This window comes from Sipha flava, unplaced genomic scaffold (genome assembly GCF_003268045.1).
Source record: "Sipha flava isolate LNK unplaced genomic scaffold, YSA_version1 0_pilon_pilon, whole genome shotgun sequence".
Taxonomy (NCBI): domain Eukaryota; kingdom Metazoa; phylum Arthropoda; class Insecta; order Hemiptera; family Aphididae; genus Sipha; species Sipha flava.
Genome location: NW_020271713.1, coordinates 5,278,805 through 5,306,516, shown reverse-complemented (window position 1 = coordinate 5,306,516; position 27,712 = coordinate 5,278,805). Strand labels below are relative to the sequence as shown.

Sequence of the window (27,712 nt, the reverse complement as noted above, 5' to 3'; positions counted from 1 at the left end):
TCTTTATAGTACCGATAACTCATAATATTGACCACCGCGGACCCGTATTTATTTTTATACAAATTTACCACTGTATTAGTATTTTGTAACATGATCCGGAGGGCTCCGTTCTTATAAAATTATAATTAATAAAAATATTAAAAATATACAATTGTATAATTATAAGAATAAATGCATTAAATAATTTTTATGTAATTTATTATAATGAAATTATTTAGAGGCCCCGAAGCCAACCATAAGAGCCTCCTTTACAGGGGCATTGCCCCTGCTGCCCTGTTTTGCGGCACTGAACACGAGTCGAGAAACGAAATCGTTTAATCGTATTCATGAGGCGGCGTTCTAATGTTTTCATTGAAAAATAAGCATAACACATTGAACGAGGACGATATTGCTTTGGAGCAATAATTGTTACTGCTTTCTTTCTTTCTTTCTTTCTTAGGTTAATCGTCCGTTAGAACCATCCCCTCTCACAACCAATTCTCCAACCATCTCTATTCATCGCCAAATCCTTCCGATTTGCTCCGCCTCTTAAATCTTCTACATTCCTTAATTATTACTGCTAAATTTTAATAAATACAGATAGTTCAGATAGCTATCGAGTGCATCGAGTGCATTCGATCTAGTATGTAATAGTAAACAAGTAAAAGTAAGGCAGATAAGTAGCCGCTTGCACTACTTCTCGCGTGTATTTTATTCGTGTTAATAAACTACGGTGTACAATAACTGGTTTTCTATTAATTAATATCACATAATAAATCCGTGATAGAATTTACTCATTTGAAAATTATGTTTGTTCGTGAGTGTTTTTTTAAGTCAACTTAACAATCCTAATGGTAATTGTACTAATGGGCATTGCAAAAATACATAAATACAAACAATGGTGCGGTGAAAATGTATAAACAATAATGCACAACATGGGTATATTTTAGTGCCTTTTCAACCTTTTCAACCTTTTCGAAAGAATACCACAGATACTTTCCATTAGTCTCTTATTAAATAGTATATTTCATGGTTTTGTTTTTTGACTCAAACCCTTTCGCCAATGACGTAATTAGAACTTTGGTTGCCCGTAGCAAAATAATCTAGAGGCCTTTGGTCTTACAAAGATCCACCACTGCTAATAAGTAATAAACAATCAAAAACATGTTCGATTTACAATTATGAATGTGGTCCCTTTTTATTAAATATTAAATGTATCTCATTTTTTTGGTTTGAATAATATAAACGAGACAGTAACAACATTTAAGATGTTCAATTCATATTTAAAGAAATGTTCTATTAATTTAAGAAAATATTTTCTTTCTTGCTCTTGCTTCTGCAAACTTAACAAGTAAATCTTCGAAGTTAAACGCTCGAGCTGTTTCTTGTTCGGTTGAAATTAATGACAGACCACTTAAACAATCTTATGTACGAATCGAGTAATCGACATTCACCAATACGGTTTTCTATACTAGAAGAGATTATACCGCTGTAAATATAGAGTGCGTTTCCTTGTTATATCTCTCCTATTATTATTGTATTTATACAGATATAATAATATCGGAGAAAATACGTGTCGACAAGCAAACGCTGCAACATAAAATAATCTATAAGCGCGCGTCAGTCATTTTTTTAAACAGTGAACTAATTTTACCGGAGCATAGTTTTTTCTTAAGATTATGGTATTTTTTATTTTAGTAATAACAATGATCTGTTTTTTAGATTCTTAAAATACCTTAATGGACCCTGTAGAATCGTGGCTCATTGCTCGTCATGTCATCCTATCGGTACGTCACTGCCCTTCACCTATATTTATAAATGGGATAGAATCATATGTTTTTGTCTTGCGTTTTGGCATTTCATACACTATTCAATGGAAAATGAATTTACTCTACACAAAAAGGTTTTAAAATTAATTGTTCGTATTAAATCTTTAAAATTAATTTGTTTTATTAGAAATCTCGTAGGATTATATTATCGTATTTTTTTTTTTTTTACTTAAAAATATAGGTACCTTCAGTAAAATACGAATTTATAATACAAACAAATTATTTTGTTCCAGAACATAAACAGAGTTATGTATATTAATGAATTATGTAAAATACCAATATTATGAATTGAATATCTTTAATGCTATACATTTTAATAGTCGATAAAAACCAATTCTGATTAGAAACTAGGTCATATTTGGATTTAAATTTTTATTCTTCAGTATGATGTATTTATAACAAAGAAATATATTAATGTCTTGTCTAACTACTTTAATCTTTATATACGTTGATATTTATCGATTCTGTATATAAAATGAAAATTAATTGTATTTCTAGAAATAATAATACGGTTCACCGACTTTGATGAGAAAATTATTTCGATAATGGTTCGTATCTAGACGTTTGGAAGTTCTGAACTGCTGAAATAATGCGATGTGAAATAATTACTTTGGTACTTATTAATGGTATCATTCATGTGTTTATACCATACTAAGGTTTCCAATTATTTTGTTCATAGTTATAATTATATTTAAAAATGTGTCATATACTGATATAATGCATATAATTAATGTATGCTAATACAATTATTTTAAATTTAATGTAAATTGAGAGGTATAGGTGTACAAATAAGTTTCATCAGTAAACCGATTTTAATGTACCTATGGTAGATTTATAAATACCGTTGTTTCAGATTAAGAACTTACTTATCTATTGTTTGAATGAATGACTACTTACAATGTAATTGATCAGTTATTTTTTATATATAAATCGTTTTATTACAAGAAAAAATAAGTTGGGCGGGTCACTTTGGTGGAACGTAAACACTTACATTATTGAATTTAAAAGAATAATATTAAGCTTCGTGATCTAAAAAAGTTAAGATAGCGTTAATATTCGCAGTTTCTACGCATTGGATATAGGTATTTATAAAATAAAAAAAATAATTATTTGTGAAGAATTTTGAAATATCTAGTAGAAAAATTACAATTAGGTAATACAAGAGGTTAAATACTCAGATTAAAATAAAGACGAAAAACGGTATAATTAAATGTTTGTACTTATCTATTCAAACTTTAAAAATTATTTAGTATTTAAATAAAATATTTAATTTTTAGAACGAAATGTTGCCATTACTTTTCAAAGGTTAATATTATTATTTTATTTATTTAAATAAAATAAGTTAATTTATAAAAATAATTATACTAAAAATAAAATTACAGGTTATATTTTTATAGAAATAAATTATACTGTATGATAAAAAATATAAAATTTAACTTCTTTTTATTAAAATTCTGAAGTTTACCAGGATATTTAATTTTATTTTTTAAACGACATAAATTAATTCTTATAACTTAATGCATTTACTTTATTGAAATAATTTATTTCTTAGTATCTATTACCTATGAATATTTTTTGAATACATAAAATAATTAGTTTTTAATTTAAATATCAAATTAATTACCAGAATATATTTTGTTTAATATTAAATGCAATATTAGTTGATTTGTTTTAATATTATTTAATATAATATAAAATATTTAATATTTAATAGCTTTCTTAGACAAAAAAAGTTATAAAATATATTTCTATTGTAGATACTATATATATCTTAAGTCTTGTCAGTAATCAGGTGTTGAACTGTATAAATGTATATAAAATTCAGACTATTACCTAAAAATGAGCTGACATTCGGATATCGGATAATGGAAAATTGTACAAAACAGGTACATTGAAATTGAAAAATGAATAAAACCACAACATAGATTAAACTACCGTGTGATATAATACTTCCTATATAAAAAGTAAAAACTACAATCAATATTTATGAATAGGACTGGGATTTTAATGCTCTAACAAATAAGCAAAAATGCTTTAAAAATCATAAATACTGCACTATTAAAATAAGTAAAGAAAATTATTTATTATAGTTTAAAAATGATATTATAAAAATCATGTTACCAAACATATTTAATTATATTTATTTAACATAATAATAATAAAATATATACCTTTTTGTTTAATATTTACATTTTATTTAACATTAATAAAATTTAATTGTTGTTGGACTCTTGCAAATAAAAAAATTTCTTTCGACTATTTTAATTTTTTTTTTATTTTTGATAAATATGTACATGGACCGATATTTTCATAATTATTAGTTTATCAATTTAGTATATTACATACTACACGTGCAAGTGTTAAATACCTTATTATTTAAGAATTAATAGAAAAATTCTGAAATATGCTTAAAAAAATTGAAAAATTCCATAAAATGAACAAAATATGCCCTAAAAATGCATATAAAGTTAAATTCGTCATAAAATGCAAAAAAATTTAAAATAAAAACTAGATTCAAATAATCAATATCACTTGAAACACATTTCTGCTTACCGACCTATGAGTTGGGAGAAAAAAAGATGCATTTGCATCAAAATTCCAGCCCTATTATGAATAACTTAGTAGCTTATAGATTTATGATCGATAATATAATTGAAGAAAAAGTACTACATTTTTCTTTTTTTTAAATATAATTAATTATTCTATATATATATTTTATTCTTATATTCTAATATATATATATTCTTTACTAATATCTTGATTTATCAAAAAATATGCATTGAAATTAATAAAAATACCGTAGTTTATAGTATTATTTGAAAGTTCAACATATTTTTAATTTCGGATAGTAAAATCAAATAAAAAATCAAATTACTATAACAATTATAATAATAATAACAATAATAGGTTGTTAAAACTAAGAATAATTTAATTTACACCAAATAATTAAAGAAATTTCATAATAATAATTGTTATTAATTATTATTATCTGCCCATGGATAGTTAAGTATACTGAAAACTTTGCTAAACACTCATTTACTATGTGTTTTTAATTAGTAGTTTAGGCCCAGCGCTTGTTTTATATTGATTATAAATCGAGGATAGTTTTTTTCATTGCTCAGGGCTTGAGTTCAAACTTACTAATTTGAATTTTAATTAAATCGTGTCGTAAACAGTTTCGTATGTTTTAATTTTCAAAAACTATTCATACCCTACACTCTACAGTTAGAAGTATAGTAGATAGGGGTATTTTATTAAAGCCGATGGGTACTAGGTACTAACTATTTAATTTTGAATATAATTTAAAAATTAACTATTTAAACATTTTTACTACCAAGTTTTTTATCATTATATTTATATCATATTTTTATAATTAAGTTTTTCATTTGAATCAGGGTTTATTCTAAAGATTTTTATCAATTACGCATTTTGTTTAAATAAGCCTATTAAAATATAACTTTGATCTCAAAATATACGGTGAAATTATTATTAAAAATTATAAAATTTGTAGCCTGTATGTGAAGTAATTTAAAATGTAACCCATTTAAAAGATATAAAACAATTTATATTCGTGTTGAAAGTATTTTTTTTATCAAATGTCCTTTTAACTTTATTCATATATCATAACGTAATGTATAAAATAACACTAAACAACATTCAATTAAAAATCAATCACGCAAAAGTTTATTATCAAGTGCACATATAGCTTTTCCAAATACGCAAAATAAGCCCGACTGTGCTTTAGAATAAGCCCTGATATGAATGCATGTATGCATTTTTATAACACCTGTATATTTTTATTTTACATCATTAACATTTTAAGCAATAAAGGAAACAACTATAATTGTATGCTTTAATTACATTTTTATATGATACTAGAAAAATATTTATATTAAAAGGCGGCAATTTGTTTAGTGCTTAAAGCGGCACAATGATTAAACCCAGCACTGGATAAGTATAAATTGATAGCTATAATTTTTTTTATGTTTGAAATATTTGAAAATAATTGAATTTAGTATCCAAAAAATAACATTGTTTTTATATTACGAGTAATTGGTATAAATTCTTGAAAAAATGTTAAGAAAATAAATAATCATAAATGTATTAGTACATAAATGTATAAGTGTTAAGACATTCAAAAACAACAAAAAATCCATCTGAATGATTTTTAAATTTTTTTATTCATTTTTTTTTTTGCATTGTTAATTTAAGTACAAATTGAATAATTTTATGTAGAATATAAATGCATGTTATTTGTTTAAATACAGTTCGAGTTAAATACAATATTAACATACTGTTCATACTTTTCGAAGTATGACATTTTATTGCTTATATTTTAGTCGTCAATACTCATATCTTACCTATTATTTGCCATTCTGCGTTTCGTTGGAAAATTGTATTTTACATGTTACTGTTAAAATTATTGAAAATTAATATATCACTACAGAACTATTGATTTTTTAGCAGATTAAATACATTTAAAGAATATTATTTTATTGCTTTATGTGTTACTTGCATAAGTTAATTTTTAATTCTTAAATAATTAAAAAATATTTAATACAGCCATGAACTTTGGTATACTTAAGTATAACCCTATAAACATATCTAGTATTATTTTATCCAAATTATTACTGTACATTTTATTTATTTTTCTGGTTGTTATACCTATTATCTCCGGAATTTTTTTTTAGTTCTTGTTTTATTATAAATCAGATAAATAAACGATTTACAAGCTTATGGTGGTGGTAGAATTACAATTATTATTATTATTATTAAACATTAGATTAAAATAACAGTTAGAAAATATCAAATGAATACATATTTTTTAATAGAAATACAACCATTTTGAATTCGTTAATTCGATCTTTAAAATTAGTTGTTCGAATTTTATGTATGTGTAATATTAATTTTACATATATCGTTACCTTATTTAAAATTCTATTTATATGTTCACTTTATATGTATATTTAATACTTATATCATCATGAATACATATAAATATTAAATATACACGTAAAGTGAACATATAAACAGAATTTTAAATTAAGTAATTATAGATGTAAATTTATAATTACACGTACACAAAATACAAATGAACTATTCTAATGATGAGTTCAGTGACGAACTGGCTAGGGGAGCTGGGGAGATTTATTTTCCTGGTCCGGTGACAATTATCAATTTATGTGTCAACCCAAAAGCATTTGAATAATATGAATCATATTGGTATTATACAAATGTTTATTTATTGGTGCATTTTAGTATTATGCTAAAAATACGTACGTAAAATCATGTTTATTTACTGAGTAATATTGTGATAGACAGGGGTTAAAGTGAGGTAATGCAAAGGGACGCAGTCCCTCACCTCTTATAGCACTTATAATATAATATAAAGCGTTCCCTTTAACATTTCACCGAAACGTTAACTGAAACGCTCAGCTGTTAGTTAAAAATAATCATATTCAAAAAAACTATCGAGAAATTGGTTTTGAAATTCAGTTGATGTCACTAGATGTTAAACAGTGTTCCACAAACAAAATATATTATTGAATATAAATTATAAATTAGTTTAGTAGTATATACCTATATGAACGTATTTTTAATTTTTTTTATTTTAATAAAATATGTATACAATCTGTTATCTAAAACAATAAGTAAGTAATTTTCAAATTTATTGTTCATTATCAACGCCTCATAATGTATAAACCTATTTATAATTAATTACCCAGTAATTATATGGGACTATATGGAAGGTTGAGAATAATATAAGGGTTATAGTCCCCTGCCCTTTTTTGCCACTTTAAACCCTATGGATAGATAATAATTAAAGATACGAGTGGTATTGTATAATGTTATCCAAGGCTTGATTAAATCTATCAGACGTTAATATGCAGATATAAGTAAAAATTGTTGATTCAGTTTTCAAAAAATGTTATAGAACTAAGGTTAAATTATAAATTATATGTTCTTACAAGTCTGTTTGTAAAAAACTTTAAAACGGGCCCCTAGATCTTTCTGGGCCGTTTTGTTCTCAGTGTACCTCTGGATGTGATTAACTAATTAACAATTTTTATAATTGCATTAGACCTCTTAGAACTTTTTTGTATAAAGTGGTATTGAATTAAATCAAAAATGAACGCACATCTCTCTGAAATAGTGAAATGAGCACAATTATGCAATCGAAATAATAACATAATAATCCCATAATTTCAGTTATAATAGCGGCCCTGCTTTCTGACCATTGGCGTAATCAGTTGGTGTCATTGTAGTTCTTTATAGTTTAGTCGAATGAAAATTATAATTGAGTGTATAAAAAGATAATTTTCAATCTGTTAATTTTTTTATTCGAATAAAATTAGTGATTTAATTTTAGCATCTGTAATTGAAATGGAATAAGGAAAATAATTATAGGTTACTATAATTCTCTAGTTATATGCCTATACTTAGTTAAAAAAAAAAAATAAATAATTTTATTTATTCCAATAAGTATAATATTTCATGATCAAAGTTTTTCTAAAAGCGATGAGAATTTTTTATGATTTCCAAGCAAATTCGGACTGGATAAATTTCTACAGGGAAAATAAAAAAAAAGGCCCACTTATATTTACTAAAGGTATAAAAAATACTCAAAAAAAAAACGTACATTTTCATATAAAATGATTGTATATTATTTTGAGAATTTGAATACTCGATATTATAAATAAAAATGAAAAGACTGTTTATTTAATTGAAGACAGTTTCTGATGCAATCACATTATAAAATGCTACTATGTCTGTAATCACAATGAGCCTAAGCCAATAAATCCAAAAAAAAAAAACTTCCCAACGAGCACAAGTCGCCCCAGCGGGAAATTCCCGGTATCCCGCCTGCTCAGTTTCCAAGATATCTTGTAATCAACTTCTTCTAAAACTAGCTCTTCTGCCACATTATCATAAAGGCTTTTAAAATGTATAATACACTAGTGCTTCCCAAACTGTGAGGCGTGCTTTCCTAGGGATCGACAGTGATTTGATTTTATTAAAAAAATAAATAAATAAAATTATTTTGTTTATTCATGGGAGGCGCGATTAAATTTTTGTTGTTTTGGGGTGCGTGAACCAAAAAAAAAAAAAAAAATGGGAACCACTGCAATATACACGAACAATATTTATTTCGTTTGCGGCAGATTATAAATCGGTGTACCGTTTCAGTGGAAATCTCTCTGCTAACCCTTTGATCGGCATTTGGCGACGACGCGCAGATGACGGATGTAGCAATGGGGCCAACTTAACGCAGCTACACGCCGGGCAACGCGCAGGCGCGCCTCGTACCTACGTACAACACGTACGACAATAGGTACAATAATTACAGTTTGAGTGCCGCAATCGAATCGAAAAATATTATTCAATTTGCTAGCCGACCCTGTCCCACGGCCGTCGTGCTCCGAACAACGTCCAACATCTCGCAACGACTGCATTCACGTACCGAGACATAATCGCGTATCGCTCGCAAGGTCCGTAAAATAACCCTGCCGGGAATAATAATTATTATTATAATAATAATAATAATAAAAATATTAATAATAGTAATACCGGGAACAGCCGGGCCCGTCGGGACGGCGTACCGCAGGGCTAGTGTGCGGCCCCTGTAACGTGTCGATATCGGCAATCGATTACCATTCGTGCGACGCGTACCGGCGCACAACGGAGCGTGCACGACGGCGGCCAGTCTCCGGTGAGTCACTCGTTCGCAACGTTATCACTGGCGTTATCAGATCGGGTGAGCACGTACGGCGCGACACGGATCCGCAGTCAACAAATCGTTTACACTTTGCGGCCGTCACCGAGGTCCGTTGCCGATCCGATCAACGCTGTTCGACGGAGCCGCGACCTTTCGCGATATCCACGACGAGCACGGAGGACGCGCGTCGTTCGACACAGCGGTTGTTCGACAGACGGCACACACATTCGTACACGTAAATACTTACTTAAATATTATGCGAATATTACAAACCCTATGTACATGCACCGCCATCGTCATGCGTACGCGATAGACGAGACAATGTCAACGGGAAATCGAACTCGTTCCACGTCGCCGTTTCCGACCACAGACGCGCAGACCATGTTCGGTCCACGGCGTTTTTCTTTGACGTTCCGCATCGCAACCGGTTCGGTACGATACACCGCTCGAGAGTTCAGTCGATCGGCTAGCAGCACGTAATCCTTACCGTCCACAGTGATACCGATTTCGGGCGAGGAAAACATTAACGATAATATTGCGTTGAACCCGTGGAACATCGTAACTTATATGTTTGTCCGTAGTATTGCGTGCTTGCGTGCAACGCGTCTATCCGTGATGGTAGGCGTCCAGTTCTTATTGTTCTTTTTCCTCTACGAAATACTGTAGTACTTACAGTAAAAAAAAAAAAAAAAATTAAAAAAAATATAAAAATATAAAATACTCCGATGAAAATCGTTTTGTTCGCATTTTAGGTCTGCACACGTTGGTTGGCATAATGAACAACCCACCGAGCTCAAGCAGTTCTTCATGTGATCCAGGTCCATCGAATTCTGTAGCTGTTCGAAAGCGACTGACTTCTCCATATTCTGGTGATTTTGGCGAGTACTTCTCACAACAGTACTCTGTACTCAAGTTGGTCTTGTCGTATTTAAACTATTATGATCTCAACACTCTTCGGTCGGTGAACACTTCATTGAAAATGGCTGCTGATATTCTGTTAAAAAAACGTATATGGATTCAGAGTGGTTCTTTAAATTATTTGCAAGGCACCGATCATCGTCCAGAACCTATACACACTAAACATTTCATCGATTTAAAAATTGAACCACAAGTGTTGTTCACTTTTGAAGGCGTGGCTGGAAGTCCATCTTCTAGATCCAGACCTAAGATTTGCATGCGCTTGCGAGATAGAAATGATGATCGTTTTTTTCCTAAAAATGAGATTGTGCCAAATTCTGTTAAAACTTTCATACCAATCGCATCTAAAGGTATTATTTATCCAGAAAAAAATGACAAAAATGAATTGATTATTGTTCAAACAATGTTGCACAAAAAACTAGTACTTCTCTATTTGCCTACGAAAGACAATTTTGAGGTTAGCGTTTTTACACAAGTATTTACAACTGAATCATTTGAAATGGGTAATATTCGCAGATTTTTTCTTAATGATCATCGTCCTGTCCAAGGAGTATTATTTCTGAAAATTGGCCCACCACACGTTGAAGGAATAATTACATATATCGTTTCACTTATATCCACTAACCAGTCAGAACCATTTGCAGTGTCTGGTGGACATGTGTCAAGTCTGGACTATGACAATCCACCTAAGAAAAACTTTTCTGGTGTTCTTAAAGCAATTGTATTTCGTGGTACGGGTATACGATGTATGTCAGATTTTATTGGTGCTACTACTAATGATGGGGTACTCGCGGGCTTAAAACATGCATCATTGTATGTTGACAAAACTTTTGGTAAGCTAAATGTTCATAAAACATTTATCATCATGTTCCAATGTATTGACAGAAATGCATTGCCAATTGAAGACTATACTCTTCTTGCCAAAATATTTCCAGGAATTCCGATTTTTGGATTGCAAACTTGGGGAGAAATTGGATTTAGATCTTATAACCCTCATGGATTGACATTTATTCCTAAAAAGAGAAAGTTAAACATTATACATTCAGTTAAAACTACATATATGTTAGTTACTATGGATTAATATAAATTTATTTTTTTTCTTTTTTTCTATATTTTTATTGTTTTATTTTTTTTATTAATTTATTTTTTCATTCTCATAACACATACTCAATTTTTACATTGCAGTTTAATTTAATTTAAACTAATTATTTATACATGGACTATATTATGCAGAAAATATCTGCAGAAAGAACCCTATTCCTAGTTGATTGATAATTTTGTTATCTATATTAATGTATTTTATTAATTTTATGATGTGTAATTTATTACATAACAATTATTTATAAGACACTTGTATATTATGCTCGTGTATATAAAGAATTATTAATACAGTTGCCAATCATTGGACTTGCAGTTAATTGACTTATTTGAATAATGGACTCAAATGGTCTAGTTTTAAAGTGCAATAGACAACTGTATTACAATTTTATATCTAATCTACTAAATTCTATTATTTTTTTTTATGGACTGTGAAGATATCAGTATTGCCACATTTCCACTATAAAATTAAAGAATTTGCTAATATAAGGAAAATAAATTGAGTTTCATTTTTAAATTCTTTGATTATTTTAGTTGTTTTAAAATTATTGAATGTATTTCAAATTAAATGATAAGATAACATATATTGTAAATTTAATAAAGAGTGCATTTAATTATTTAGAATTAAGCGTAGCAGGTCCTGAATCACCCTATATTTTTACATATTATTAAGAAATTATTAACTATACATTTTAATTACCATATATATTTTGCATGATTTCAGTTTATTTTTATTAATTTACTGAAGTAAATTCATGCCATTTAATTTTAATCATAAAAAAAATAATAATTTTGAACAGCCACACAATGATTTATCTGATCGAGATTTCAATATAAAGTTAGATAATTGATATATTTTCCTCATTGAGAGATTGTTTTTAAATTATGCATAATTATATAATTATATCATAATCATAATTAATTAGCAGAATATTTACTATTTTAATAGCTAAAAGCAAATTATGTAAAATAATGTTATTGAAGGCCTGCAAAATCCAAGTCTGACTTGTTTTTCATGTAATTTTTTTAAGTGCAGTGATTTATGAGTTGATCTCACAATTTGTCATTCCCAAAGTAATTTATTTCTTGATCCTGAACGATTTAAAAGACTATAGTTTATATATTTATGATATTTTATTTTTACATATTAAAGCTCGTTTTTATTTGTATTTTATTTTATTGCTAAACTATTATTTTTATTATTATTATTATTTATATTAAAAAGTTGCATATATTTTTATTTGATGTTTTTAAATTGTGTGTTCATATATATAAACAGAACAAGTTTCTTATTATTGTTTTAATTATATTATTTATTTGTTTGGATTATATTTTTTATTTTTAAGTAACGTCATAATATATTTATAAATTATATTGAAATAATTATTTATATGGTTTTATTAAATATTAAAATGTATTTATATATTTATTTTTTTTTGAATCCTACCAAATATTGTCAAATAATTATTAGTTATTATTATTTTAAATTTATAATTTATATAACTACTTCGTGATTTATATTTATTTTATTTGAATATTAACTATTCATTTTATTATTTTATAAAACAATTGAAAATTGTCTCTGTTAAAATTATAAAAAGTACTATAATTGTAATTTTAAACTCTAATAAAATAGAACATTTTTAATTTTCATTAATTTTATCTTCTTTATGTTTAATAAATGTTTCATTATTCAAGAATATTAATTGTTCAGTTTTCATTTTTAAAGTGCATACATTTTCTTTAACATGTTAAGAATATAATAACTTTTTTTTTGTGGTGTTTATCTTATGAATTAAAATTAAAATTATAATTTAAAATGTGTTTAATTTTTAAAAGAATAATTCAACTATTTGGAGAATTTAAAATTACACTGATCTGTAGGAAGTAACAATGTTTGGGATTTATTGAGTATTCAGGTTCTCTTAATTTAACATTTTTTATATTTACTGTAGTTATATAAATTATTAATTATTATGAGTACTACTAAAACTATGTATCATTTGTATCTATTCAGCTTTTAAATAAATGATTATTTTAATTATTATTTAACATTTATAAAATAAAATTTGTATACTATTCATAAAAGTTTGTGGTGTTTATAATTTTACTAATAAAAGTTCAATGTAAATTAATATTTATTTATTTATTTTTAATGCTAATTTAAAGTCTTTTTTCAAATATTTAGATAACAAATAAAATAGATACATTCAATTAATAAATAAAATGGTCAGATTTATTTGAGTTATACATTATACATTTATCTTAATTTTTAAATTTAAAAGAATTAAGTTTTATAACTATAAAATATTATTTAATTAAAAATGTGTGTATTAACAATATTTATTTATTATTTTATTATTGAAAAATAATTTAAGCAGTTTCTTTAATTTATAAATGATTTTTATATATCCGACATAATAAATTTTCTTTCCCAAGTCAAACATTGAGAACTCTTGGTTAGTATTAAAATTAATTGATCTATTATTCAATTTGAGATAATATTATTATTTTTGCTGTATTGACTTCATTAAAATTTTTTGGAAGACATTAATATCTACATTTAGTTACAGATTAATACACAATAATTTAGTATTGTCTTATAAAAATAAAATTTGAAATTTGAATAATTTATAGAAATAGCATATATATAAATATATAATATCCTATTCAACTTATAACATTATAAATTTTGTATTAAAAATTATCAAATATGTGACTTTTAAAATTACAACTATTTAAAATATAAAAATAAAAAATAAAAAATGATCAAACCATTTTTCTAAAAATAAATTAAATGTATTTGTTTTGACATAAAAGTACTAACAAATTAAAAAAAATTGTCATAACTCATCAGCTAAGACGCCAAAGTGTCACAATATCACAAGAATATTAAAGAATTGTCCACTTGTTTAAATTTATTTTTGATTTCACATTGAGCCTGTAATAATTTTAAGTATCAGTATCAGAAAATTTCTTAAATTTTGGTTTAAAATATTTCTTATATAAGAACTGTTACTTAAATAATATTAAATTTTGAATTATACTCCTATTAAAATTATTTTAGATTTTTGGCTTTTCAAAATAATCTAAATGTTTACATTTTAAAAATTTGAGTAGTTATACCTATTGATTTTTTTATTATAAGTTCAGTAAAATGCAGGTTTGTTTTTATCTGGGACTATTTTCCAACAACATTTTGGGTTCTGAATTAAAAATAATTGTGAGTGCTATAATAGTTATTATTATTATAAGACTTGGAAAGTGATTTATATTTGCTCCATAAATTAGAAAATTCAAGGGGTATACTTCAATTTTTTTTTTACGTTATAGGTCAGGGGTGGCAATTAGGTCCAACCCGACATGAGTTTGAATCGATTGTGACTCTCTTTTATTTTATTTTTTATTTTTTAGAAAAAGAAAATTTTTTTTACATTTTTTTTTTTTTGTACATTTTTATATTTTTGTTCAACTCTTAAGTATAAAAATTAAATAAATAACAATTAATTAAAACAACATATAGTAATAATAATATTAAATAACTATGAAAAATGAAATTATACACTGAGATTTAGTCATAGGTTAAAATAATTTTGTGTGTATCTAAATTTATTTATCATTATTTTTAAACATAGTAGGTATCAACCTAAAAATCTAAAAAATAGTTTTAATTAAAAAAAAATAATAACTTTTTGAAATATTTTTGAAAATTGCTATGAATTTTATAAAGCAGTATCTAATCAATAATTTGTAAAATCTATTATTTTTTTAAGTTTTCATTAAATTTTATGATATTACTATTTATACTATGGCTATAATCATTGTAATTGATTTTTAAAATCTTAAAAGTAGTTACTTCCATTATTATTATTTTTTTTTCGATATAAATGCTTCAACAGTAGTTGATTATTTATTATAAAAGGCATAGCCTACATTTATATTTATTTACATGACTTATTGATATGATTGTTTGCTTAGTTTAATTGGGGCGATTACATTTAATTTTTATTATTATTATTTTCAAATTAAATCATATTAGTAGTCATTCTGGTTGTATTCATACCAATGGCAATAGGTTTATATTAAAAATGTTATTTCCTGGTTAATAATAATTTTCAAATAAATAACTTTTTATTAATTTAATTTTTTTTATAATTTGATACCTACTATTTTTATAAACTTTAAAAATTACAATTGTTTTAATTATAAAAAAGTATTTAACTATGAAATGTTAAAAAAATATTTCTATATTTAATTTTTTAAGTCATGATTTAAATAATGTAAATGTAATTTTAAATTTAATAATAATTATGTTACAATTTTCATAGAGACAAAACTAATATTTTATTGGAAAAATCATGTTCCTTAATTCAAATATATTCGGTTATTGTTATCTACTTGAAAGTTTAAGTTTGAGAATATTTTTGAAATTGAACTAATTTTGAGTAATCAGACAAAAAACTTTAATATTCTTATGATAAATAAATTATACTTGCAAAATGATGTGATAATATTGTGAATTTAATGCCTTAAATACCCAAAAGAATACCAAAAACTGTAATTCCAAATCTATTTAAATTATTACAAATTTCACTTCAAACTGAAAATTGACAAGGCTGGGCAAGTTATAACCAATTTTTCTAACGCTTTAAGTTTATTTAATAAAGAAAAATTTAAGATAAAAGCTACTTTTCTTTTTAGTTAACTTGTAAAAGCTACAAGTTAATAAGAAAAAAGTAATAATAATTAGTAATAAGTAACTTGTTAAAAATAAGTTACTTTTTTTCATATAAAATCAGTAATAGGCACCTTTTGTTAAAGATTAAAAAATAATACAATGTAATAAAATTTTTACTATTTAGCACTATCCATAATTTTGTTTATAAATATTAGTAGGTATTTAAAGCAATATTAACAAGTTAAACGTCGATTCGATTTAGTATACGTAAATGCGTCATGCGTGCGTCCGTTACCGAAGGCACGACTACTTTAGTTGGATGTAATCAAGAAAATAAACCAAAAATTACTTACTATGAAACTCTTAAAAACTAGAAATAACTTCTTAAACCAACAGATGTTGAGTCAAGATAAATTATCCAAAGAAGTCCAACAATTTAGAAATAAGAATTCTAAGATTTTTACAGGACATAAAATAAGAAAAAAATCTAGGATCAATAATAAATTAAACGTAAAAGATCTTCAATTTATTATTAATAATGAAAATCTTTTGCATATGTTGTACATCTGATTTGATTAGATCATATTCAGTCTACGTAACGTACCGAAAAAAAATGTACATTAAGCTCTCCAATGAAGCTCAAAATCTAATGAATATCAATCCATTATAAGAATATAATTATTTTTACTATATTTTTATTACAGGTTTTATATAGAGAAAAAAATACTTAACGGTACTAAAAAATTAATTAACTTAACTTTAACTCGTTAAGTAACTTAGTTAAAATATAATAACTTTATAATATAAAATATAATACAATATTATAAAATATAATTACTTAACTTTAACTTTTTAATTCGTAAATGTCCAGCCTTAAAACCTAACAGTTGTTCAGTCATAATCAATAAAAAATCAATCATTTTATATTCCTAATCTGAATATAATTATACATTTTTCTGATAAGAAATAATTTGTAAACTCCTGCTATAAAATCAAAGTACTATCTTAAAACGCATACATTGAATGCTATGGCATAGATGTTGTCATTATTGATTTTAATGCTTTAAATTTGAAATTTGAACCAAAGATTTTTTTTAAACGATCATCAAAAAAAATTTCACCGGAAAGAAGCAAAAAATTGTGTAAATAATAAAGGAGTAACCTTTCTTGACTAAGGAACATAAAAATGGTGTAAAATCTTGTCTGGTCAAGAATATTAACTTTTTCTTTTGAGTTAATATAAGGTAGGTATATACATTTTAAATATATGTATTTGATATATATATATATATATAGATATTTGTATATCTTAGAATTCAGTTATAAATCTAATTATTTAATATTTTTTGATTATTATAAATGAAAGAAAAAAAAATATAAATACATATTTTAAATGTATTGATTATACCTAACCTAACTTATTTTATACAAATTAATTGAATTTGAATAAAGGTACACGCTATTTTTGTTCGCAAAGAATACCAAATATAAAACAATAACAACCAATAATTATCTAACTGTTCTAAATTAACTGAATTTAACCAAAAAAAAAAAAACGGCATGAATATGTTAATTTGTTATTCGATATCGAGTTTTAGTATTATTGATATGCATATTTGAAAATTATGAATATTTTACTGCAAAATTATTATGATTAGGAACATTTTAGAATTTAGATAGTCTTGAATAAAACAACATTTTCAGAATTTCAATAATATTTTAATTATTTATTTAACTATTATTAGATTGAACTCGATGATTTCTAATTGTAAAGAAGCTTCAATATTTTCTTGATTCATATTTAAATTATTTTTAAATAAATTAATAGGCTTTTAATATACTTGAATGATTTTAAAATGAATTTAAATGTCAAGTACAAGTTTGCTTCTAATTTTGATGCATCATTGTTTGGAAAATACATCACAATTTTCTTTCTTTCTTTTTTTAAATCAGCACGACATTCAAAAAGAGAAAAATTAATTTTTAATTTTTTGAAATATTATATAATTTATTTTAAAAAGCTTTAATGGTAAGAAAACTTTGCCATCGTAAATTACTGTAATATGAAACATTTTGAAAGAAAATATTAATACTGAAGGTGCTTTAGTGACAGTAATCCTATAAAATGTTTAGATAAATGTGAATCATTTTTTTTAATTTTATTTAATAATTTTATGGGCTATTTAATGAATTGTCGTGGGCTATATATTTTTTTTTTTTTTTGTTTAAAATAAATATTTCAACGATGTTTATTGAACTATTCGAATATTTATACGACTTACGATTCAACGATATTTATTTGTCTAAATATATTAATCTATGGAATTTGTACTATTATTAACTGGATAATTATATCAGCACTATACCTATACATTTTACAATACTCATAATTTTAACTGTAATGTTAAACTAATGAAATCAAAGTTCGAAAGTTGTACTTTTTATTCGTACAAATCAGTTTAAATAACCAATTTACAAAATGTTTAGATAATTGTATTAGCAAAGTATTAAACACTATCTTTACCGTCTAATATACTCGCCCTCTTTTGTTTAGAAAACAATGGTATATTGATTTAAAATAAACAAAAACAATAAATTTATACATCAATTATCCGTTTTTGAGTTTCACCGACTTCAATATCTCGTGATTGTTGTTTGGCTGTATTTTTGTTGTATCGCCCACCATATTTTTTCAAACCAACTAACGTACTTCCGAACTTGAAATTTTTAATTTTTTTCCGTTTTCGGCTTCTGAGATTGAGAAACGGCTTTCGAAAAGATCGCATAGTATAACTAGGTAATGATGATGTATGGAAGTGGACGATGGACGTAAAATAAATATTTGTGTATAATATTAATTAATTCTGGAAGTACATTCTCACTCAAAGGAATACGTAGTGTTTGATGAAATTATTTCTCGATGTCATTATACATATTATGCATTGCAGTCTTTTATGGTGTCACCGACAAAGTCAATCGAAGTACCCACGTCCGTTTGTCCTGTCCCGGTACCAGTATATACACTCACACAAAGGGGCACTTCTGGGGCAAAGTACTTGTTTACGGTTCGAGTAAATTTATACGTCTGTGTGACTTGTTATTATTATTATTATTATTATTATTATTATTATTATTATTATTATTACTATCATATTATTACTCAACATCCACAAGCACTTGTATTTTCAATTTCAAGCATTGAATTATTTTCCTAGTGTGTACAAAAAGAAAACCATATATGAACATGCATATATTGAAAAATATGCTCATCATATTTTATATCATGTTATGACAAAAGTAATAATAATTATAATGCTTAAGTTCACTGTATTTCCTGGTGAATAAACCGAATTATTAACGATTGTGTTCAATTACCAAGACTTTTGTTTCTGATTGCGAGCGTTGTATAATGAAGACGATAATAACGTTATAGGATCATAATCAACAAAATTAAAACTTAAAATTACATGTTAATTTAACTGTCATGTTTAATTTATTATACAGGCCTAATTTCTTTATTGATTTTTAATCAATTTCAGTAGCATAGGTCGCCTTAGTTACTATATAAATATAATATTTACAATAAATAAATATGTAAGTTACATATTATACTTACATTAACTTAAATTAAAATTAAACTATTCGAGAAATAAATTTAATTACAATAATTATCTAACGTGTACAGAATGTTTATCTATTTAGAACGAATTTAGGTAATATGGTTGATATCGGTCAGGAATCATAATTATTTTAATTTCCTGCCGATAAGTGTCAAACGTTATTCGTTTATTATTTCTCTCGGCGATCGTCTGATAATGATCGTTATTTTTATTATATCCTACGCACGGGTGGTATATTTTAAAAATTTACCTATTCACTCATGTTTATTTTTGTTATACAACAGGCTTTAGTGAATTAATTCATTACAGTGGTTGCACGATGAGTGACATCTGGCCAAAGGTCGGTGGACCGGATACACATTGAAAGGGAAAATATGTGTATGTGTGTGTAAACACCACTGTACTATATTGTTTATATGAGTGCAAAGGAGAGATATATTATAAATAGATAAAGAGAAAATAAAGAGAGGGGAAAGAGTGAAATGGACTCGGAGACGTGTTGTCCGACGATTATATTACAGTGCGTAATTTTTTTTTTTTAATCCGGGTGCATTTAATGTTTTTTATGTACCTAATCTTTTTTTTCCATCGGTGTTATTTTCGAGGACTTTTGCCGCCTTTGCGGGACGCCCATTGTAAATAAATATATATACGCCACCATCACTCGATGGTTGTGTCACTTTGATCATAGAGTGCAAACACTATGTATATTATACTTACTGTTTGCGATTCTTATTAATTTTAAATCTGTTAAAACGAGACGGGTCCTATAAATAACGGCACGGCCAAGTTCGTATATGAATTTTAATTAAAGATGTGTACCTCTACATAGGTACATACGTGGTTTGGACGTATAATTTATTGCCAAATTTATTTTATACTTGAAGCCTTTTCCGAGTTTAACATGTTCACACTTCTCAAATTTGTTCGTAATTTTCGCAGTAGAAAATTGCAGTATTTAGCCACGTGCCCCAAAGAGTGATATTATGTTCTGACGATAAAAAAAATGGGTAAAACATACGTTATAAATAATTTTACACGCGATGGTACTTTTTAATAATTTTTTTTTGATTCGACACAATTCTATCCAATGTAAAAAATCAATCACGTACCTTTTTAGAAACCCTATATAGGTCATGCGCAGCACATATAACATGAACCATTTTCGAATATAAGGCATTAAGTGATTTTTTAAATTTCACCATATAAGGCGTCACGTAGAATATAAATAAAAGGACATTATCGTGTTAGATTTCGTCTCGCTATATAATACTGGGTGATTTTTCAAAAAATTTGATTACATTACAATAATTTTTTTTTTTTTTTGAAGACCTCGATTTTTAAGAGGGGTGACTATAAGTTGCGTCTCAATGTAGCATTTTGATATAAATTGTGTCCCGAGTATTTTTTGTGTATATGTAATTTGCGTCCCATGTATTTTTTATGCATATGTAAATTGCATCCTAGAAATCTACATAATTTATTTGAATAGAAGGCCAGAAAACATTTGCAACAGCATGATAGCCTTTTAAAAATCGACATCTACATTCTTCTACTAAATGTTGAAATGCATCGGTATAACATTTAGTTGACTTTGATGGCAGTAAAAAATAAACAAGTGAGATATAATTGTTATTTAGCACACCTTAAATAGAAATGAGTTAATCAAATAGTTTTGGACAACTTTTGAAAGTACCGTCTACAAATATCGTGTTCAAACTGCATAAAGCTTGTAAATTACGAACTGCCGAGAAACCTAATATATTTGTTTTGTTATTATTCACTAACAAAAAGTCTTCACCTTTAATTGTCTTAAATTCCATAATATTTTTGAAAGTTTCGTGAATTTGTGTTAATGTAGTAGGTAATTGGGACAACTTTGAATATCGTGCATTATGTATATTTCATTTTATTAATTAAACATTTTCAGAAGTTATATTTTTAATATCATTTAGTTCAGAATGTAACATTTTTGACGGTCTAGTAAACATGTTGTCAACTGCTTTTCGTTTTAAACTGTTATTAAGTTTTTGTTTAGTTAAAATACTTCCTGGTAATGGCTTATAATTATGTTCATTAAACATTTCGATCACGGTATTAATTAATTTTACAAAGCACTTACACATTTTGTCGGTGCAACATTAACGTTCAACATAATTTATTAAAAACTTATGAAAACGAAATTTTAACGAGGAATCAATTTTAAAGTCATATATTTTTATCTATTTTTGTTTAAGGCTAAAATAATATTTTATACTGATAACGTTAAAAGAAAAAGAAAAAAAATAGGAAAAATATGCTTATTTTTTTTGTTTTATAACTAAGTAGTAGTTTTACATTAGCAATCATAAAGATTGACTGAGAACATCGGATATATTACAAGACTATCATAAAATGTCTGAATTTCTTTATACTGGTACTCCTATACTCATAATGTGAATAATTTGTTTTCAATTACGAAACCAGTTCAAAAAAATGGTTTTTATACATCATCCTTTAAGGTTTGTATCGAAGAATCCAAAACTTTTGCTTGTATATTTAGAATTGTTACGTTATAGTCGTGTTTTATTCAATGTGAATGTGCAATCGGTCTAGTTAATAATTCGAATGTGAATTTCAAACGGACTCTTATACCAGGTGCGGATCAAGATTAAAAGCTCTTGTTAACGGCGACCGACAACGGTCTGTTTTCTACAACGGATCGTTATTCGTTGAACAGTGCTGCATAGATTAGTATACAGTGGAACCTCGATAAGTCGAAATTCAAGGGAAATGCAATTTTTTTCGACTTATCGAAGTTTTGACTTACTAAGATTTTCGAGTTACTAAGATTTTAGAAAAAAAATTCAACTTAAAGATTTTTTAAAATGTATGTATGTATTAAAGTTTTTAAGTAGCAACTGGTAATCAGTGTCGGCCCTAGGTATTACGGGGCCCTGGAAATTAGCCTTTAGGGTATAAAATGTTAATGTGCTTCACGGTATTAAAATGATAATTTAAAATCACAGGGGCCCTTTAACAAGCGCGGGGCCCTGGACAAATATCCTATTTGTCCTACCCTAGCAACGACACTACTGGCAATACCGATACAAATGAAAAATATTGTTGTGCGCCGAGATTGATTAACTAATGTTAATACATACGATAGTAAACACAATAAATACGATTAGAGAAAAAAAATCATTGGAACGTTTAGACAAATGTTTATAAAGCTATCTGTTATTATCCGTCTATATTCGGAGCACAATATGTTCGAGTTGTCTATAGTTTTTTTTCGAGTTATCAAAGTTTACGCAAGGAACAGAATTTTTTTTGACTTATCAAGGTTTTCGACTTATCGAGGTTCCACTGTATTTATTTTTTTATGCACCGAAAAATCATCCGTTAGCTGATAAGAACCGGACCGTACGTTGTCCCCTCGGGACACCGGACGCCGGCACGTTGCAGTGAACCACGCCAGTCTATAGGTACTAGTGTGTTGACAACGCCGGTATTTACTCCGTTTTTTTTTCAATTTTCAAATTAAAATTAAACTTTAAACCTCAAAATGAATATTGATATTGATATCGATATTAAAATGTTGATTTTTCTGGTTGAAAATAGACCTGTGCTTTGGGATAAAACTTCAAAAAGTTACAAAATTAAACATCTTAATTTTACGGCATGGATGGACTGCAAAATGATACATAAAAGTTTGGAACTGACTAAATTTAATTACAGATAATCGATAAAATACTACGGGCAACGGAAGTATATCCGTTATTTTAACGTTTGTCAAAAAAAACCATCCGTTTTACACCGGACCGGTATTCAGTAAAAAATGGACATATTGGAGATACATTGAAACCAAAATTTTTTCTTTAAGAACAATAAAAAAAAAATATTCAATATGAAATCAAATTAAAAATTATAGAGCGAAATTTAATTTTTTTTTTTTTGTTTTTGAAAACATGTCAATACATAGTTACAATAGAAAGAATATAATTTGACATAAAGTATATATAAGCCCTGATCAATGGATATTTATCCCTATCCCTTCCTCTTTTTTCTGTTGGCTTTGGGTAAGAGAAATATTTTAGAAAGTTTGGGAAACACTGACAAATACAGTGTACGTTTGAAAGTAAAATGAAATGATCGATGAACAATTTTTTTATAATCTTGAATTTTTTAATTAAATATAGTATATAATTAATATATGTTACAATAAAAATTACCTTTTACGTTTTTTTGGGAGAAACAAAATGCATTATTTTGTTTTCATTCCAAGCAAATATAGACGGACCATTCTCTTTTAAACTATCTTTAAAATGACAACTACATAATCGGCTATTATTTGATGGAATAGAATATGCTCTTCTTATAAAACAATTATAATCATATTATAATAGTGTTAATTGTATAAATAACACAATAATATATCAAACGATAAATCTTACCTAACTGTATTTGTCCAAGAATTTCGTAATGTCACATCTGTCGGAAAACGAAAAAAACTACACGATTCTCTAACAGAATTGTGTGAACACAGGGGTGCCCAGCAGTTAACCATAATTAAAAATTATAATTATAATATTTTAAAGTATACTTAAATCTATATCTGAATTTTTGTACACAATTCAAAGTATATTCACAAAATAAAAAGGGTTACAGACCATGAGTTTCTTATGGAATGAACCGTGATAACGGTTTGTTTGGAACCAGACTCGTTATCATTAAAGATTGTGACGTCACACTAATCTTCCCTATAGACGAGAATCGATTAATTTAAAGTCTTCGTAAAATGCGACAATTACCGTTACCTTATGGTATACAAACCGAAAACACTGAAATACTGAACAGTTTACAATATGTACTATTTTAGTACGCGCGCATTCACTTGTTACATTGTGTAACGTTGAGAAGAGTACATTCTTTTCCAGTCGGTTGGCGAAAATCGTTCCACGAACAGACGTGCAAACGAGCGACGGGAAAAAGAAGAAATCTCAGCGCTCGGTGCGAACATTTTCCCGGTTATTTATTTCTTCTTGTATTTCCTGACCGAACCGCCGGAGAAACACAACCTCCGTGCCGGAACACTCGAGCGGCGATCGTTCCTCCGCGAGAGCGTTGAAACCGCATACGTGTGCGAAGTTCCGGCCCACGGTTACGAACTTTACGTGATTTTTTTTTTTTTTGGGTTACGAGCGTTTCGAACGGTTACCATTTAGGTTCAGCTGCACGGCGAGAATTAAAAACCGCGCGCGCGGCAAACGCGACTGGTAAAACGCAACGTCGGCGCGATCGCTGCGCGCCGCTGCGGCCCTGATGCAGACGTCCGGCGACCGACAGTCATTTCAATTGACCGTCCGCTTCGCGCTGTCCGTTCCGGTGTTCCGGCGTCCTGGAGTACGGCTAAGACGATTGCCGCGCATACCAGGGGCCCCGAAGCAGCCGGCAGTGCCGCCGCCGTTCGAAAATTATTTGTTGCTCCGTCGCGGACGATCGATCGCTGGCTACGCCCCTGTTCGCGATGTAATGTTTTCGCGTCAGACCAACCGACGTCGGACACGTTTCGTATTTTATTTTTTCGTTTTCACGTTGTTTCAGTAAAACGTACGATGTACGTATTTATTGTTCAACGAGAGTTTTGAAAAATTAATAATGGACATTCGGTTAATCGGTAATCAAACATCACCTCGTACAACAATCATAAAATGTCAACAGAAATGGACTTCACTCCGCACTAAGTCAAACCCAACGTAAGAGTAGTAAAACCCAACGTACACAAATTGGTCATACCTAGAAAATACGGAGTTACGTTAACAAGACTTAGAAGCGGACAACAAAAAAATCTCACCCAGCCACTTAATGTCTAAGGAAGAACCCTCGATTTGTTCAACATTATTTATTATACGGTACAAGTCACCGTAAAACGTAAAACATATTTAACATCACCGGAACAAAACACTAACTCTCCGAAACAATTGCCGAAATTCTCGAAAACCACCCTCAATTTTTATTTTATTTTAAAGCGTGGTTGGTATAAATATATTAGTATCAGTGGCGTATACAGAAAATATTTTCGGGAGGGACTACTATGGACTTAGTTAAATTGCCACTGCTATCTAAGAATTACTAACAAGACACAGTAGGTACATATCTACATTTCATTTACAGAACGTCTCAAAACTATTTGACAAAAGCAATAAAAATTGTCTTAAATGATCATATTATTTACGTATTTCCTATAATAAGAATAATCCTGTACTTATGAACAAAGGATATATGATGTGGTACTTAACTATTTAATATATATATATATATATGTCTACTAGACTATTTCTATAATAAAATATGCTATGAATAAAATGTATTATACAATTATAATTTATTTATTTATTGTATAATTAACTCTTAATAATAAGCATTGAACTATAAATTGAGAACCTTAAAACATTTTAATGAACTATTGAAGTACAATTGAATAAAATAAATACCACTAGGTTAAAGTTATTTTTCTATTTTTTTTTTTTTTTTATAAAATGACTTCTGAATAAGCATAAAGCACCATTAAAATATAACAAACGTTTAAGTTTTTTGAAACATTTGTGGGGGGGGGCTGTAGCCCACTAGGCACCCCCCTATATACGCCACTGATTAGTATATATTTGAAAGACTTTGTGAGTATATAAGTTCTATACGCATTATTTTTACGTAAACAAAATGTAGGGTTCATAGTGTACAATTGTTTTTATGTAATCGTAATATACGTGAAAGCATCAAACTTGTATTGAAACTTTTTTTTTTTTAGACGTATTTATCAATGGCCATAAATAATTAAAAACACAACTCTTCCAACAATTTATCACGAAGATTTTTCGAAAACAATAATAACAATAATATGTAGAAAAAATGCAGTGCGTTCTTCGTAAGAACCGTTACTCTATGGTGTGCAATAATAATAATGCAAGAATATTTACCGGTGCAGCGACGATGTGATGAACGTCGACGAGTACACAAATACAGAATGATTATTTTGTTATGAGTTTACACGAGTAGGGAAATACTCGTATGAATGATATAAAACTATAGATTAAAACTTCTACACTTTCCTATTTTGCCTAAGTACAGAGTAGTAGTCGTTTTATGTATAATTCTTTTGGTTTACGGACTAAAATTATAGCATTAGTTCTATTGACTATTCAATATTATACAAGTAAAAAAATTAAGTAACAAAAAATATATTAATTTAATGAATGTAATATGTTGATGTATTGCAGTATGCGTTTTATAATAAATAAATCACATATGAATATGATATTAAGTTTTTGTGCTTATCATTAAGTTACAATTTTCGGGAAAAACAATCTTTATTAAGCTATAAAATCAAACGTTTATAAGTGGCTGTTAGAATATTAAAATTAGGAAATATTTTTGATAAGAAATGAAAGCGATGAATTATATAATATTATTATATTATTTTCTGTTTTAATAAAATAGAGTAGCCAGTAGATAATGTATAATCACAAGACATGAAACTGTAAATCATGCAGTAGCGTACATAGGGGGGGGGGGGCCGGGTTCAACCCCCCCCCCCCCCGGGCCGAAAAAAAAGAAAAGAAAATTGTTTTATTATTGATGACGTGTAATATATTCGTAGTTTCATTATTACGCTTTGAACTTAAAATATACAACTAAACAAATATTATGATAATTAAATAATTATATTGATAGGTGTTTGAAAATTTTGTTAACTATGTTGTTTTTATATTCCAATAGCTATTAATTTACTGTAAAGTAAAAGTAAACTGTAAATTGGTAAAAATGTTGTATAAAATAATATCTATTTATAGCAGTTATTTATCTTATTTATCTGTGCACCAAAAAAAAAAAA

The 27,712-nt window shown here is 27.3% G+C and overlaps 2 protein-coding genes across 3 annotated transcripts; one reads left to right on the top strand and one right to left on the bottom strand.

The window, feature by feature from the left end:
* Nucleotides 1-9,534: 9,534 nt before the first annotated feature.
* LOC112693915 lies at nt 9,535-12,066 on the top strand. Of its 2 annotated transcripts, none has more exons than XM_025569180.1 (2): nt 9,535-9,760; nt 10,278-12,066. In XM_025569180.1, exon 2 carries the CDS (start codon nt 10,301-10,303, stop codon nt 11,522-11,524), a length of 1,224 nt encoding a protein of 407 aa, XP_025424965.1. In that variant the 5' UTR covers nt 9,535-9,760; nt 10,278-10,300; the 3' UTR covers nt 11,525-12,066. The 2 variants fall into 2 exon arrangements, with proteins under 2 accessions (XP_025424965.1, XP_025424975.1); XM_025569190.1 differs by lacking the exon at nt 9,535-9,760 and adding an exon at nt 10,051-10,143.
* Nucleotides 12,067-24,056: 11,990 nt separating this feature from the next.
* On the bottom strand, nt 24,057-24,388 carry LOC112694389. Its single transcript, XM_025569843.1, has 2 exons — nt 24,276-24,388; nt 24,057-24,195 (listed from the first exon to the last, which is right to left on the bottom strand). Exons 1-2 carry the CDS (start codon nt 24,386-24,388, stop codon nt 24,057-24,059), a joined length of 252 nt encoding a protein of 83 aa, XP_025425628.1.
* Between the last annotated feature and the right edge of the window lie 3,324 nt (nt 24,389-27,712).